The 16,281-nt window shown below is 35.1% G+C and overlaps 1 protein-coding gene across 6 annotated transcripts in view; it reads left to right on the top strand.

The window, feature by feature from the left end:
* The first annotated feature begins 933 nt into the window (after positions 1-933).
* Positions 934-16,281, top strand: part of POLI (DNA polymerase iota) — a 33,361-nt gene continuing 18,013 nt past the window's right edge. For 2 of the 6 annotated variants that reach the window (XM_074339952.1, XM_019721898.2), the window contains exons 1-8: positions 959-1,115; positions 2,492-2,614; positions 4,763-4,927; positions 7,878-8,030; positions 10,228-10,464; positions 12,198-12,376; positions 13,201-13,292; positions 15,660-15,790. In XM_074339952.1, the coding sequence (XP_074196053.1) occupies positions 968-1,115; positions 2,492-2,614; positions 4,763-4,927; positions 7,878-8,030; positions 10,228-10,464; positions 12,198-12,376; positions 13,201-13,292; positions 15,660-15,790 (1,228 nt within the window). In that variant the 5' untranslated portion in view covers positions 959-967. Of the gene's footprint in view, positions 1,116-2,491; positions 2,615-4,762; positions 4,928-7,877; positions 8,031-10,227; positions 10,465-12,197; positions 12,377-12,752; positions 12,812-13,200; positions 13,293-15,659; positions 15,791-16,281 lie in introns of all 6 variants that reach the window. The other 4 variants (XM_074339949.1, XM_074339948.1, XM_074339951.1 and 1 more) reach the window with 4 other exon arrangements.

Raw genomic sequence — 16,281 nt, 5'->3', positions numbered from 1 at the left:
GTTTTTTCAAGGTTCTCACATCCATATTTATTAATGTAAGAGCAGAATCTGTAAAAAAAACAAAGTATGTTTTTGAATATATGTATATATGGAGAGAGAGACAGAGAGAGAGACAGAGAGAGAGAGAGAGAGAGAGAGAGAGAGAGAGATTTCCTCTCTAGAAACACAGAAGGCATCTTAACAGAAGGCAAAGAGACAACATTTATTGAGCATCTTTTAAGTGCCAGGTGTGTTATATACATTGGAATATTCAAAGTATATGCTAGTTTTCGTTTATTCATTCACTTAATCTCAGGACATTTAAAAAAAAATTTTAACAGTGGAGAAACTGAGGCTCAGGGTAGTTATGTAGCCTGCCCAAAGTCACACAGTTAGCAAGTTGGTGGGTCTGGATTGGCGATTTGATCGGACTCCAAAGCTCACGTATTAAAATCCTATTCGGTTTAGGCGATTACAAATTCAGGGGTCCAATTTGGCACAGTCTCTTTGAATCAAACAACAAACTGAATGCAATAAACTTTAACATACTTGCTAATCATGTTAGTTTACATGGCCGCCTTGCTCTTACCATAGTTTTCACCCTTTCCCCCACCCGCATCACCATAAATCGTTTGGTGTCTAAAGGGTTAGCGATTTTACTAACAGTTGATGGGGAGAACAGGCTGGCTTCCGAGTAAAGATAAAGAATGAAAATATGTGTTGTGGGACAAACTCCCAAGGCCTAAAAAAACAAACAAACCATCTGCTTGGGATGACAATCCATCACTTCCGGCCTCGACTGGGCGAGAGGAAATCTCCGCACGTGCATCCAGGCGATTCCCAGCCCTCGCTGACCTCCGGGCAATTGGCTAGTCGGCCGCCCGGCCGGGATCCTGCCGACCGGAACGGCTGGGGGCGGTCGGCCCACGGTTTCCCTGGAGACCGGGCGGAAGCGGCCGGAAGCTGCGCTGCGGTAGGCCGCAGCGGGATGCAGAAGCTGGGGGTGGGGCTAGCGGAGGAAGGCTTCCGCGACGAGGAAGAGGACGCAGCTCGCGCCATGGAGCGGGAGGAGGCGGGGGCGGCAGTCGGCTCGTGGGGTGCGCCGGAGCCTGAGGAGCCTGGCCGCCTCCCTTGGTGTAAATGAGGAGGGCGGGGCGGGCGAACGCCCGGGGCGGTGGCGGCGGCCGTTGGGGTGCGACCGTCCCCGCCTCGCATGGTTCCTTTCGTTTTCCGGGCTCAGCCCAGAGGGCTGCCCTTCGCTGCCTGTTGTGGCCAAGGACCCCGAGAGGGATGGCAGCGCCTAGTGGGAGCAGGGTGGGCGCGTCACTTTGGCCGTCGAAGGTGCATTAGTAATCCCGCAATCAGCTTAATGACAGCCACAGAGGCCCCCGGGCGGTTAATGGTTGCAGAAGTAGAGGACCTCGTCCACTTGTTAGAGTTCGGGGCCTGGCCTGAGCCTGGGCTGCAAGGACTGGCTCGGCGCGGAACCGAGGGCAAGGCACGTCTGCAGCGGCCTGCTCGCTGGTGACCCACTCCCAGCCTCTGGGCTCTACCTTGCTTGTATCGCCATCCAGGGCCGGGGCCAGCGCTCACCTTCCCTGCCGTTTTTTTTTCCCCTCTCCTTTCAAACTTTTAAATTTTGGATTAAACTTTTAGATTTACAGAAGTTGCAGATATTTTTCCCTAACGTTAATATCATACGTCAGCGTGGTGCATTTGTCAAAGCTAAGAAGTTAACCTTGGCGTAATATTATTAACAAAAGTACAAGCTTTATTCACATTTTACCCTTTTTTTCCCCACTGTAAATTTCTGTTCCAGGATCCAGACCAGAATATCACTGCATGTAACCTACCTTGTTTTTAAACTGGTTTTAAGGGCTGAAATCTCGTCTGTTTTATCCTCTCCCACCCAATTCCCCATGACATGATCTATTTTTCAAATCCAAAAAATATTTACTTATTGTTTCAATTTAGCGAGTATCTATTGCTAGTCTGTTATATGCCAGGCACTGTTACAGGGATTCAGCACTGAACGAGATAATCCTGCTTTCATATGGGAGCTAAATATAATCCTGCCTTGTGCAGTTTTGTATTTATGAATTTTTGAAATTTAAGGATATGCCACTTAGAATAATTTTTAAATTGGTTGAAATCAGCGTTTACATTTTTCTGCTTCTTCCAATTTACTCTAAGTTTTACTCTAAACTTCCAAGTGGTAGGATTACCCATTGCTGATCAAGATTTCTTTCCATCAAATTTATTACTGTCTTGAGAAGTACAGTTCACAAACAAATGCTAAGTAAGTAAACAGGACTGAAGACCCTGCTGTAGATGGGGTTGCTCTCATGTCTAATTTTAAGATGCTTTGACAGACACAACAAAATCCAGGAAAAAACTTTTACAATTACTTTGCACTCTTTCTCAGTTACCGTATTTTAAGGAACAACCAATTGCTCAGAGATGATAAGCAGCTTGAATATATGTTTGTATTTCTTTGCATATTGTGCATCAGTTCATGATCAGGTGGTGCCAGCAGGAAGTCCTTCATCCAGAGTTATAGTACACGTGGATCTGGATTGCTTTTACGCACAAGTAGAAATGATCTCAAATCCGGAATTAAAGGGCAAACCTTTAGGTAATTATGGACTTTGATAATATGTTCATTGTATAATAGGATTAGCTACTCATTTATTAATGTCTATTGTGTTCTGATTTATTTATTAAAGATTTTTGAAGCAGTTCTTAAGGTGCTTTATAGATAAAATCTTTGCTTCACTACCAGGTGTAAATTTTATAAACTTCATTTAATAAATAGTGAATTTGACACAATATAGACAAATGAATAAATGAACAGAAAGACCATAATAAACTTTTAGTCTTTTTCTCAGTGTTTGAAATTTTACATTCCTTTTATCTCAGAAACAACCTCTTTTGTTACATTTTAATAGAAGATTTCATCTATCCTCCCCCCCCCCTTTTTTTTAAGATTTTTTATTGGGGAACAGTGTGTACTTCCAGGACTTTTTTCCAAGTCAAGTTGTCCTTTCAGTCTTAGCTGTGGAGGGCACGGCTCAGCTCCAGGTCCAGTTGCTGTTGCTAGTTGCAGGGAGCAGAGCCCACCATCCCTTGTGGGACTCGAGGAGTTGAACTGGCAACCTTGTGGTTGAGAGCCCACTGACCCATGTGGGAATTGAACCGGCAGCCTTTGGAGTTAGGAGCATGGAGCTATCCTCCCCTTTTTGAAATTAACTCTTGGTTTGTGACAAAATAGTTGCATTTTGAACAGAACCCTAAGTATTCAGGGATATAAAGCAAGCTTTCCATAAAAACACAAGTATAAATAAAAAGCAAAGAAATTCTACACTGATAATTTATTTTTAGTAATGTTGCCTTGTTTTAGCTTTATTATATCATAAATTGAAAAACTAAATTTCCAAAAATTTATTTTACATGTGTAGTAAGGATTTAAAGAGCAATTTTGGTTTACCTGCTGCTACCCTTTGCCTAGTTTGGTTTTGGTAAACCCTAATTCAATCTAGCTTAGTTGATTTACTAAAGAACCAAGTTTTTGGTATGCTAAGGTCAGTTTAGGATCTTTAAACTTTCCTAAGTGTGTCAAGGAATTAGGATTAGGGACCTAAATTTTCTCCTAAAAGCATTTCAGTTAGTTGCGTTGTAACACATGATGCTCTGTAGATAATGCTTAATAAAAAGATACTGTGTAGTTAAGACAGGGATGAATGATTTGGGAAAGTGAAGGATGTGATGTTGAGAGTTTCTAGGAGAAAGCAAAATAGATTTTCATTTATACTCAAATACATGACTACTTAACTTGGGCTGGTGACATATTAGTGTGAGTCCATATAATTTAGTTCTGCAATTAAAAAACTACTTTTTTGTTTAAGGGAGTTACCAATCTGATTTTGTAAATAGTTCACTGATGAATCTTAAATTATTAGGGGCATTATCTGACACATCAAAGATCTTTGTGTGAAATGTTTCTTTGTCTTGTTTATAGTATCAAAATTTAAGAAACAGTTGTCTTCCATTAGGGGAATGGACACAATCCTTTTTTTTCCCCACATGTTTGTGTTTTACATGTTTTAGATGGACGTTACTTTTACAGTGGTAAAATCAACTTGTGTAAAGAGGAAAGCAAATTTTAGCAATCTTAAACCACCAGTAAACTAGCATTTTTATACAGTCTGTAGATGATGATAATTTAATTATTTGGATAAGGAGAGGTCCTCATAAGTCCATCTCACCGTCTGATCTTTTCTGCAGGTGACTAGGAAGAATAATTCAATATTTAGAACATTTATTGAAGGGAGATCCTGATAATTGCTGTAGGTTGGCACTTAGAACATTGCTTTATATTCATTGGACAGTTACTCAGAAGATAAGAGATTTTCTAGCAGTAACAGTTCATTGTACTCAGTTGTTTTCATCTGCTCTATTTTTGGTGAAACATAGGCTTAGAGTAGAGTTAATTCAATATAAATTAATCTGGTTTTGTCTGAGAAAAATTCTAGAAGGATTTTATTTGTATCTTTTTATGCTGAAGACTCCATAGAATATATTGCTTTATGGTAATTTCTGTGTAATTTTACTTTATAGAGCTTTGATGAATGGAGGTTATATTTTTTAAACTGAGATAGACCTTTTTATTTTTATCAAAACATTGCATTACAATTTACAATTGTAATACGGCATTAGTAAACTACATTTTAAGATTTTTTTTCAGTTCTGCTCAGTTTTCTCACAAAATATTTATCTTTTATAGGGGTGCAGCAGAAATATTTGGTGGTTACCTGTAACTATGAAGCAAGGGAACTTGGAGTTAAGAAACTTATGAATGTTAGAGATGCAAAAGAAAAGTGTCCACAGCTGGTATTAGTTAATGGAGAAGACTTGACTCGTTACAGGGAGATGTCATATAAGGTTACAGGTACAGATTATGGGCAATATGCTTTTAGTATTAATTGTTATATAGGCTGCCTATTCATTACATGAATCTTTAATAAATGTAAAATGCCATAAGTCAGTACTTTTTTGCTAATAACTTTATTTTGGGTCTTGCCCATTTAAAAAAAAAATTTATATGAGGATGACTTTATATGTTATAAGAAATGTTGACCAAAAAAGTGTAAAGTTGGAAGGAGTTTGAAGTCTGTTGTGACTGCGTGTCATGTGAATATGAGAAAAAAATGTAAAACAAAATTTAAAAGTGAGAAAATGGGACGATATACCAAAGAAAGCCAAATATTTTAAATTTAAATGAATTATGATGAAATATGCTATACTCCCATGCATTAGTGTTAGTTGGGAGAGGCTTCTGTAATGTTTAACATAATTAAAAACTGATTTGTTAAAAACTATTAGCAAAAATAATGGGTATATTCTTTTTTTAATTTTTATATATACTGAATAGTATAGTGTAGGTAAACTCTTCCGTACTAAAGTTTGGGTTTGAATCTTAGTATTTCAGTAAATTATAGGAAAAATGAAAGCTTGTGTACTCGAAGATTGCAAATATATAATTTAAAAAATGTATAAGGATTAGCCTTTATCTTTTCTGCTACTGTTTTTATTTGTTCTTTTATTATTTGTAGCAGTTTTCAGATGAAAGTGTTAAATGTCATACATCCAAAAGCTCTTATAAATTAATAAGGAAAAAAATCTCAAAAATGGACAAAGGATATGAATGGGCAAATGACTAAAAAGGCAAACACAATGTCCAACAATTATGTGGAACAAGAAAGTGCAACTTCATTATTGGCTAAGGAAATTTGAATTAATAAGATGCTATTCTATGTCCATCATACTTGCAAAAAAATAATGTGAGAAAAAGTAGAAATAAAGTATTACAGCCTTTTAAAAAATCGAGAAACATTTTTTGATGTTAAAGATATGTATTATATCAAGTGATATAACCTCTGGGAATTTATCTAAGAAATAAAATCATAAGGAAAAAATGTGTATTGTAGCATGGTTCATAATTGGTAAAAATAGGGAATGAAAACAAATGTTCATCAGGATAGGAATAGCTAAATAAACTGACTTCTCTGCATTGGAATATTGAATAGCCATTAAAAAGAATGCACTGGTGCTACCATGTTTCCTGGAAAATAAGACCTAGCCAGACAATCAGCTCTAACGCGTCTTTTGGAGCAAAAATTAATATAAGACCTGGTCTTACAGTAAAATAAGACCGGGTGTTATGTTATGTTATGTTAAAGACCCAGTCTTATAGTAAAATACAATGTCCAACGGAAACATGGTATATTTTTGACGCATAAAGATAGATATACCTTGTTGAGTGAGTAAAAGGCAAGATGCAAAAAAGTGTATCACGTTTTCCAGATGTATAAAACAATAGCCCAAATCCCTCTCCCCCATGTATATATGAACAGGAAGAGAAACATGAGAGGATATGTACTAGGTTTTTAATATTAGTTGCCTTCTGGAGGGGAAGAGACAGTGCTGTAATGGGAGGGAAGGGGACGAAGGGATAGCAGAAAAGACACTGTACTCCCAAGTAGCACTTGTGCGTCTATGTAAAATTGTATGTGTGTCTGAATATTAAGAAGTTAACTTTTTATGTACACAGAAGAGGTTATATAATACATAAGAGTTGAGCATCTTGCCTTTGTTCTTGGTGATCTTTCATATTATTCATATAGTCCTTCCTTATTCTTTTTAATGCCTGCGCAGTATTTCCTTGTATTTTGTTCCATACTTTTTTAACCAGTCCTCTAGTGATATGAAGATAGCATGTCCCACTTTATGCCTATTATCCCTACATAATTATTAATAGCTCCTTTTATTTAAAAAAATGTCTTGTTTTGAATGATAAATCATATAGTTTCTCTGATAGTGATGAATTATTAGGCTGGTACCAACTTTTTTCTCTTACAAATATATGCTTCAGTAAACATTTTCATGTACAAATTTTGGCATACTTTTATGGGGGTATCCATAAGGTAAGTTCCTAGAGGTTAATTGCTAAATCAAAAGTAATTTGCATTTAAATTTTTGAATACTGCTGTATGTTGTACTTGAGGTTGTCCTGACATATTGCTAGTATGTATGAGAGTGTTAGATATTCTCATATTGTAAAGATTTTGCCTGATAGGTGGAAAAAATTGTGTTTTTCTCCATCCAGCTGGTATCAATAGGTGATTCAGAGAGAAGTGAAAATTCTTCTCAATGATTTCAAAGTTGTTAGTCTTAATCCTAAAAATGAAAATTGATACTGCTCTTAAATTTATATCAAATCTTGGTTCGGTTCAATTTAGTAAACATTTGACTTAAGAACTAGGTATTGTGCTAGATGCTGGACGTTCAAATAAACTTAAGTCGTGGTCCATCTCTGCCCTTAAAGAATAAGCCGGGGAATGGCTAATCAAAATAGTGAATTGGCGGTATATTTTGAAAATTAAGTGACTTCTCATTTTGACTCAATAGTAATTGGAAGTTATAAATTTTGTTTTGTTTTGCCTTTAAAAACTCCTATGGAAAATACAGTACATTATTGTTTTTACTTTTCTAGGCAGATTATAATTTATTCTTTGACACACTGTTCAAGATTATAATTAACTATAAGCATTGATGTTTAATGTGCTGTAGATTATAGGTTAGGAGATTGACTAATGTATTGTTATGAATATGTGCCCAGGGAATGTCAATTTTGGACTTACTTTTTTGTAAAAATACTGCCTTTACCCAAAATGTGGTGCAGAAAAAATAAAAAATCCCACTAACCTGAGGACTTTATTAAATATGTTGTAGAAATATAAATATATGCAAAACCTTTAACAACATATTTGATATAAACATAAAATAGTAAATTCATTCTAGTTATAACTTGTTACAGCTGTACTCCAATATTATTTTAGAATTGTTGGAAGAATTTAGTCCACTTGTTGAGAGACTTGGATTTGATGAAAATTTTGTGGATCTAACAGAAATGGTTGAGAAGAGACTACAGCAGCTTCACAGTGATGAACTTTCAGCGCTGACCGTGTCGGGTCATGTATACAATAATCAGTGTAAGTGGGTTCGTATTCATTCCATTTAGTAACTTTAAAGTACATACATTTCTTAATGTTCAGAGAGTTCAATGAGTTGACTTTCTGAAAGATTTTTGGCTTTTGTTGGAGGCATAGTCATATTTCAGTCATCTGTTTAAGATGATGAAAATTAGGTGTTGCTCATGTAGCTCAATGCTCTGTGCACTTTTCATTTCTCTGACAGTCTGTGCATTGCCATTTTTACACTTGATCTTAGCCAAAAGGCCGATAAGTGATTACATTACCCTTTTTAAGAGCCGTACCTCTTTGGGTCATCCTTAAGTTACAGGAGTTGGCTTGATAATACCGTGTTTCCCCAAATATAAGACCACGTCTTATATTAATTTTTGCTGCAAAAGACGCATTACGGCTTATGTTCAGGAGATGTCATCCTGAAAAATCATACTAGGGTTTATTTTCCGGTTAGGTCTTATTTTCAGGTAAACAGTATGCTATTTAGAATAATTTTTGATTGTCCTAAAACTATCTTTAAGCAAAATTTTGAGGTAGACTAAATTTGCCTTTGTTGACTGTTTCACTTGTTCCCTTCTGTTCCCCCAAAACCCTCATGTTGCCCCTTGACTTCCTGTGTTACCCCTTATGGAAGCTTGTCTAGGCTTATGTGACATCTTTTGCAAGCTCATATTTAATTAGTTCAGATAATCTTTGCCAACTCTTAGTGAGAAAGCAGAATGGTTCATCTCTTTCACTTATTAAAGTATAAAGGACTGTTGGTATTTCCAGAGATTTTGCATTTGAAAATACGCTGCAATAAGCTCTACTAAATATCTAATTAGACCTCTAAACATCTTGTGATGCTGCTTGTGACTTCCACATTATACCACACAGAAGACCAGCTACTCTGCTTTTCTGTAATACTTGCCCTGATGTTCTTGCTCCTGAGTCTCAACATGTGCTTCCTCGTATCCTCCTTTTCTGAGAGCTGTTGATTAATCTCCCTTTTAGTTTCCACCTCCCTAATATTAAAGAAAGGGGGGAGAGCTATGGTTCTCTTTTAGACATGAACTTTACCTGTGTCTTTTGTACCTGTGCGCTCCTCACTTACAAAGGCCAAGTAGCAAGAAGATTCCTAATGTGTCTATATAATTTTAAAGCAAACTCAGACTTCATTAGTTAAAACATATTACAGAGAGCTAGATTTCATACCCTAAAAAGAAAATGTCTAATTCTTCACGACTTCTTTCTCCTCCGCACAAGGTTTTGTTAAAAAAAATGTTTTAAACCTACAGAAAAGTTGACAGAATAGTATAATGAGAACACTCATTATGCCCTTCCTTGTAGGTACATCTGTTGTTATCATTTTTTCACATTTGCTTTATTTTGTTCTCTGTTTAATTGATTGGTTCAATGATCGGGGAGCCATTTAAAAATAAATTGCAGGCATCATGACGTTTCATTTGTAAATAGCCCTGAGGAAAAGGACTGTCTGATATAACTTATACTACTTTCACACCTAAGAAAATTTTGTTTCTGTATAATGTATCTACGCTTTTCATAAAAGATCACTTAAATATGTACAGATCTAGAATTATTTTCAGTAGCACATAAAGCTACTACATAAAGTTTAGGTTCAGATCTTTAAAACTGTAACGTTGGCTTTCTTATTAATGTAATACATTTACATTTACGCCTATTTACAGGCAAACATGAGGAAAAGTTTTACTAATATCAGGAATTTTTTGTGAGAGTTCACTTTTCATAATCACTCGCATTATGTATTCACTATCACAGGCCCTTGGAATTCACTCCAGCTGTAGTTAATGTGTTTCCCCGAAAATAATACTTAGCCAGACCATCAGTAATAATACTTAGCCAGACCATTTTTGGAGTAAAAATTAATATAAGACCCGGTCTTATATAAGTATAATAAGTAAAATAAGTTATAGTAAAATAAGACCGGGTCTTATATTAATTTTTGCTCCAAAAGACGCATTAGAGCTGATGGTCTGACTAGGTCTTATTTTCGGGGAAACACAGTGTTTACAGAATTCCTGTGAACATAACAGGTTAGGTGGGTCGCAGTGTGGTGGTGTGTGTGTCAGGGGGTGGATGCAGGTTAAATAAGTCCTGTACCCTTTTTGCACTCATTTGTAAAAAAAAAAAAAAAAAAAAAAGATTTTGTGGTGACTTTTAATGACATTGGCTGTTTTTGTAGCTATAAACCTGCATGACACCTTGCACCTCAGACTACTTGTTGGATCTCAGATTGCAGCAGAGATGCGAGAAGCTATGTATAATCAGCTGGGTCTCACTGGCTGTGCTGGAGTGGCTTCTAATAAATTATTGGCAAAATTAGTTTCTGGCATCTTTAAACCAAATCAACAAACAGTCTTATTACCTGAAAGTTCTCAAGATCTTATTCAGAGTTTGAACCACATAAAGGAAATGCCTGGTAAGTCAAATTGATATATATTGTTTTTATTGTATTTTTTTATTTTAAAAATTATAGCTACATATAATAAATTCTTAGAAACTGTGTACTTGGAGAAAACCAAAAAAACCTAATTTTTTTGGAGGAAATCTGTATTAGGGAATATATGAAAAGTACTTTTCTAGTTTCACTTACTTTTGTGTAGTTTGAAAGTTATAACCTGGAAGCATATGCTCTTTTATTTCCAGTTCCTGGTTCATATATTTATATGGTACATTGCATCTTGAGAGTGGTTTACATGTAAAATATTAGGGCTACACAAGACCTTCCAAAGCATCTAGGCCAAGTTTTTATTTTAAAGATGAGAAAACTTATTTTCTCATGGGGTTCAGTGACCTAATCAGGTCATGGGGCAAGTTTGTATCTTTGAAGATCAAATATGTTTTTATAGACCATCAATAATCAATATGTGAAACTTCATTTCTGTGACATTGCTGAGGAATAAGACCTTGTAATAGAATTCTGTGGAAGTGAATTTTTAAGACAACTGAAACTTTATGTATAGTATCATGTCATCTGCAAATAATGACAGTTTTGCTCTTCCTTTCCCATTTGGTTGCCTTTTATTTCCTTTTCTTGTCTGCTGTGGCTAGGACTTCTAGTACTATGTTGAATAAAAGTGGTAAAACTGGACATCCTTGTCTTGTTCCTGATCTTAAGGGGAATGCTTTTAGCTTTTCCCTATTGAGTATGATATTAACTGTGGGTTTGTCATATATGACCTTTATTATGTTGATATATATTCCCTCTAGTCCAACTTTGCTGAGAGTTTTTATCATAAACGGATGCTGGATTTTGTCAAATGCTTTTCCTGCATCTATGAATATGACTGTATGATTTTTATGTTTCATTTTGTTTATGTGATGTATCATGTTAATTGATTTGCAGAAATTGAACCAACCTTGTATACCAGGAATAAATCCCACTTGATCATTGTGTATGATCTTTTTAATGTATTGCCAAATTTGGTTTGCTAATACTTTGTTGACGATTTTGCATCTATGTTCATTAGAGATACTGGCCCTCTTCTCATTTTGTAATGTCTTTGTCTGGTTTTGGGATCAGGGTAATGTTGGCCTCGTAAAATGAGCTTGGGAGCCTTGCCTCCTCTTGAATTTTTCAAATAGTTTGAGGAGAATAGGTGTTAATTCTTTTTTGAGTGTTTGGTAAAATTCACCTGTGAAGCCATCTGGTCTATGACTTTTGTTTGTTGGGAGCTTATTGATTACTGATTCAATTTCATTAGTAGTAATTGGTCAGCTCAGATTTTCTGTTTTTTGTTGATTCAGCCTTGGAAGATTATATGCTTCTAGGAATTTAACCATTTCTTCCAGATTATCCAATTTGTTGGCATATGTGACAGTCTTTCTTTACATGAATAATAACCATGACTCTTAAATACTTCCACAGTATTATATAACAGGTGGTAAAAATTTAATTTTATCAAGACAGAATTTATTGGTTGCCTCTATATTCATTATATTATACTAGGGCTGTTAGGTTTTCAAAGTGGTTCATATAACTCAGAGGCCTTGAGCAGAAGAAGAACAACCTAGTTCTCAATAAAGTTTGATCTTAGCAAAATATTAATTATGAAATTTAAAGACATGGTTGATATATTTATAATATTTTTACCTAGCTTTATTTTAAAGAGAGAAGCTGTTGTAACACCATATACATTTCTTTTTGTTTAGGTATTGGCTATAAAACTACCAGACGTCTTGAAGCTTTGGGTGTCAGTAGTGTGCGTGATCTTCAAACCTTTCCATCCAAAACATTAGAAAAGGAATTAGGAATCTCAGTTGCTCAGCGTATTCAGAAGCTCAGTTTTGGAGAGGATAACTCTCCTGTAACACCCTCTGGACTACCTCAGGTGCGTGCTAATGATGTTTATTTTAATTGAGTAGTGGTTGTCACATTATTTGAGATAAAGATTTCTAGTTTTAATACTGTGGTTTTACTATTCTAGTTTGCTTGTTAGGTTAGTACATGATCCCTTTCCTATGAGATGGCTAATTTATATTAGATTAATAAATATTCTTAAATTCAATCTAAGAATTAGCATTTAACTCTGAAGTTAGCCTCTTTGATTGAATACTACTTAATTTTAATAGCCTGTATTACGTATATAAGGCAAAATATTATAATTTTTTAAAAGTCTTGTTTTTAGGGTTGTCTAGTAATTTATAAAATGGAGAAAGGTATAATCATCCAGTTCACATTGATTGATTTTCCTTCCTGTGTGACAGACACTTTCATTAAGTGCTTTATATACATTAGCCCATTATCTTCACATCAAACCTTCAAGGTAGGTAGTACTATTGTTTGTTTGTACCTTTTCCCTCCTTTTCTCCCTCCCACCCCCTTTTTTTTTTTAAGGAGGATACTGTACTTTAGGAACGTTAATAAGTTAGTGCCCAAGGTTAAACTTTCAAGTCTTAAGAGATAAAGAGCCTTGCTGTCATCATAGCGAAGCTTAGAGTTGGTACTAGAGCTTTATAATTTTCTTGACTTCCAATGCACTTTATAGTGGAGTACAGTAACTTGCAGATAAAAAGAGTTAATACAAAGGTGAACTAAATGGCTCAAAGCAGAAGAGGTAAAATTAGTAAAGAAGGTGTTGATTTATTTGACATATATTGATAACTGGATATGCTTCTTTGGGTTTACAATCCTTTATTTGTGCTTCTTTGGTAGTCCTTTAGTGAAGAAGACTCGTTTAAAAAATGTTCATCAGAAGTCGAAGCTAAAAATAAGATCGAAGAGTTACTTGCTAGTCTTTTGAACAGGTGATTTTCTACTTTGCCATATCATCCTATATCTTCTGTATGTAGTATATGGAAAGAATACTTGATGTTCTATCTTGGAACTCAGAAATTAACTGGAAAGTAATAGTGTAAAGATAGATCATTTATCACTGATTTTCTCTACATTATAAACTATTGGAAGGATAGTCATAGATGCTCTTAACTAAATTTAATCTGTCTGGTTCCATTGGTTTTTAGTAACATTGTGGTTATACAGTAGATCTTAAGCTACTGACATTTACCTAAAGAGGTTTTATGGATAACTCTAGAATCCCTATACCTATAAATTTGTGATGGTTGAGGATAGGAATTTATTAAGAGCAACAATGATAGAGAAAGCAGAAGAAGCCTTATATCTCCTTTGCCTCAGACATGAAAGAAAATGGAGTCAGACAAAAGAATAGCTAAGTGGGGCTGTGTGTGTGAAGCAGGGAGGATAGTTGTGGGTGTGTGCAGGGTTACTGGTCTATAAGTACATGAAAAATGTCAACTGGAATTATGAGTGTACAAATAGCATAAGCTAAACGAGACATTTAGTTTTCTGATGCTCCTTTGCCATCATATATCTATTTCTCAATACTCCATAGAAGAGTATTATCTCTTTTCCTCCCATTTCTTTGATTTCTCAAAATGGAATGTCAGGGGTCTAACAGTTTTGGGTAGGTGTGCTTCTGTAATGATGCTAAATGATGGCTAAGCTAACTGTGACTAGAGAACAAAGGTTTTCAGATGACTCTTCAGTCTCAGAAAACTGATGAAGTGAAATTTTCTATAACTGCTGTCCCATGAAGTGCGGTTCTTGTGCCTTGAGCAGTGCCATGCAGTTCATCATTTGCTGCATGCATCTGGGGCTGACTCTATGACCCAGCTCCAGTGATATGACTCAGGCTGGTCTCATGATATGCTAGTGAAACTGGGTCACCTGCTTTGCTTCTGCTAGATATAAGACTGTTGCGAAAGGCCTGGCCATTGGAAACAGTTCTGCACATAGAAAAACCACAAGGAGTATACATTTTGTAGGTTCTCTCATTTGAAGAATCAAGCCAGAAATGAGACTGCTCTACACCTGTGAAATAACTATTAACTATCCTTATCTCTGCTTGCCATTCCCTCTTCTATGTCATGGCCCCTTATTTCAGTGATTGAGGTGTAATACCATCTAAGTGACCGGCAAAAGAATAATTGAGTGTGTATGAGTGTATTTTCCTTCTAGAGTATCTGATGATTAATACTATAGGTATGTAAGAGGTACAAAATCTTCTAATTTTTTAAAACGTCTTCTAGACACTAGTTTAAGATTGCTTAGAATATAACCTTTTTTCTAGCATGTCTTAATTAGTTATAGGAACCAAATCATGCTCTTTGAATTGCATAATGACTTAATAGAACAAGTTTAACTGGAAGACATTTAAACTGGTAACTTGTTTACAGGAACCATTTAAGATAGTCATCATTTTAGCAAAGCAGCAACCAAGAAATTTTTTGATAAAGCAGTAAGAGAAAAAAATTATTTACCAAAAAAAATCTAAATTTTCCAATTTGAAATCTTCGATTTGAGTATGTTTAACAATATACAATATTTGTATTTTACATTTATGATTTTAAATGCATTGCCATACATATAAAAAGGAAAATATTATTCTGTAATGGTATATTTTCTCTGGTAATTAGATTGTCTGCTTTTTAAGTAAATTTTCTATATCATTAAAACTTGTTTTCAACACTAAAAGCAACACCATTTAGATATAACAGTTTTTAAGATGCATGCATATGTACTTATCTCCCCAAATATAGTATATAATTGATCTTTCAAGTTATTACTCTAATATGTCACATAATGGTGATATTATTACTGGCTCCCTTGGATGTTTTTTGGGAGTGCTCTTTGACAAAGTTAATCTCATTAAATTTTTTTCTTTTTGTAATCTTATATTTTAAACAAATGTGTAAAAATCTTGTCATTTTTCATGTCTTCTTCCATCAGTGAATAATTCAGTTTCTTAAATTTCATGCTGATTTTAATATGTTGCTTTTAGTTATATTTTGGACTTGGATTATAAAATGGCTTGTTACAATTATATCTTATTTCTGTTCTTTTTCCAATAGCACTCTCTTCTAAGTGAGGCCTGAATGCTGTACGTTTGAAATTTCAGATCTTTAGTGCAGAGACTTCACAAAATTTATTTGGGTTATTCAGGGACCTTTATTACTTACTGCCTAATTATCAACTGTATTAACAATTGTTATAGTTAGTAATCTGGCACCTTTAGATAAATGAGGTGTATTAGACAACTTAAAAAATCTTTAGGTAATACTGTTTCTAATTGCTTGTGTCCTCTTTATTTTTAGAGTATGCCAAGATGGAAGGAAGCCACATACAGTAAGATTAATAATCCGTCGGTATTCATCTGAGAAGCACTGTGGCCGTGAGAGCCGTCAGTGCCCTATTCCATCCCACATAATTCACAAGCTAGGGACAGGTATGGGCTAATTTTCTAATAATTTAATTGGCAAGTTAAACTCTTTAAAAAGCAAACTTTGAATTAGAAATATGATCCAAAGATGGAGGATCTTCACAGGGAGTTAATGAGCTATTAAATTTCTTTATTCCATCAGAAATTTTCACTAGAAAACTTTGTTGTTGTTTTTTTAATAGATTATAAAAGTAAAGACTCAGTTAAGAATGTTTCCCAAGTTCAGAGAAAACAAAAGTATGATAATTATATGGTATTGAGGTAACTTCTTTATGGGCATTTAGATTGTTTCCATTTATTTGGCTATTACAAAAAACGATGCTATGAACACTTGCTGGCAAGTCAGTGGGTGCATATATGCTTTTGTTTGTCTTGGGTAGATTACAAGGAGTGGAACCGCTGGCTTGTATGATAAGTTGAACTCTAAGACACTGCCAAACTTTTTTCCAAAGTAGGTGTAACAATTTACATTCTCACCAACAATGTATGAGGGTTCC

This window comes from Rhinolophus sinicus, linkage group LG09 (genome assembly GCF_036562045.2).
Source record: "Rhinolophus sinicus isolate RSC01 linkage group LG09, ASM3656204v1, whole genome shotgun sequence".
NCBI classification, from domain to species: domain Eukaryota; kingdom Metazoa; phylum Chordata; class Mammalia; order Chiroptera; family Rhinolophidae; genus Rhinolophus; species Rhinolophus sinicus.
Note: the sequence above shows the minus strand (reverse complement) of the source record. Positions and strands in the feature narration are given on the sequence as shown.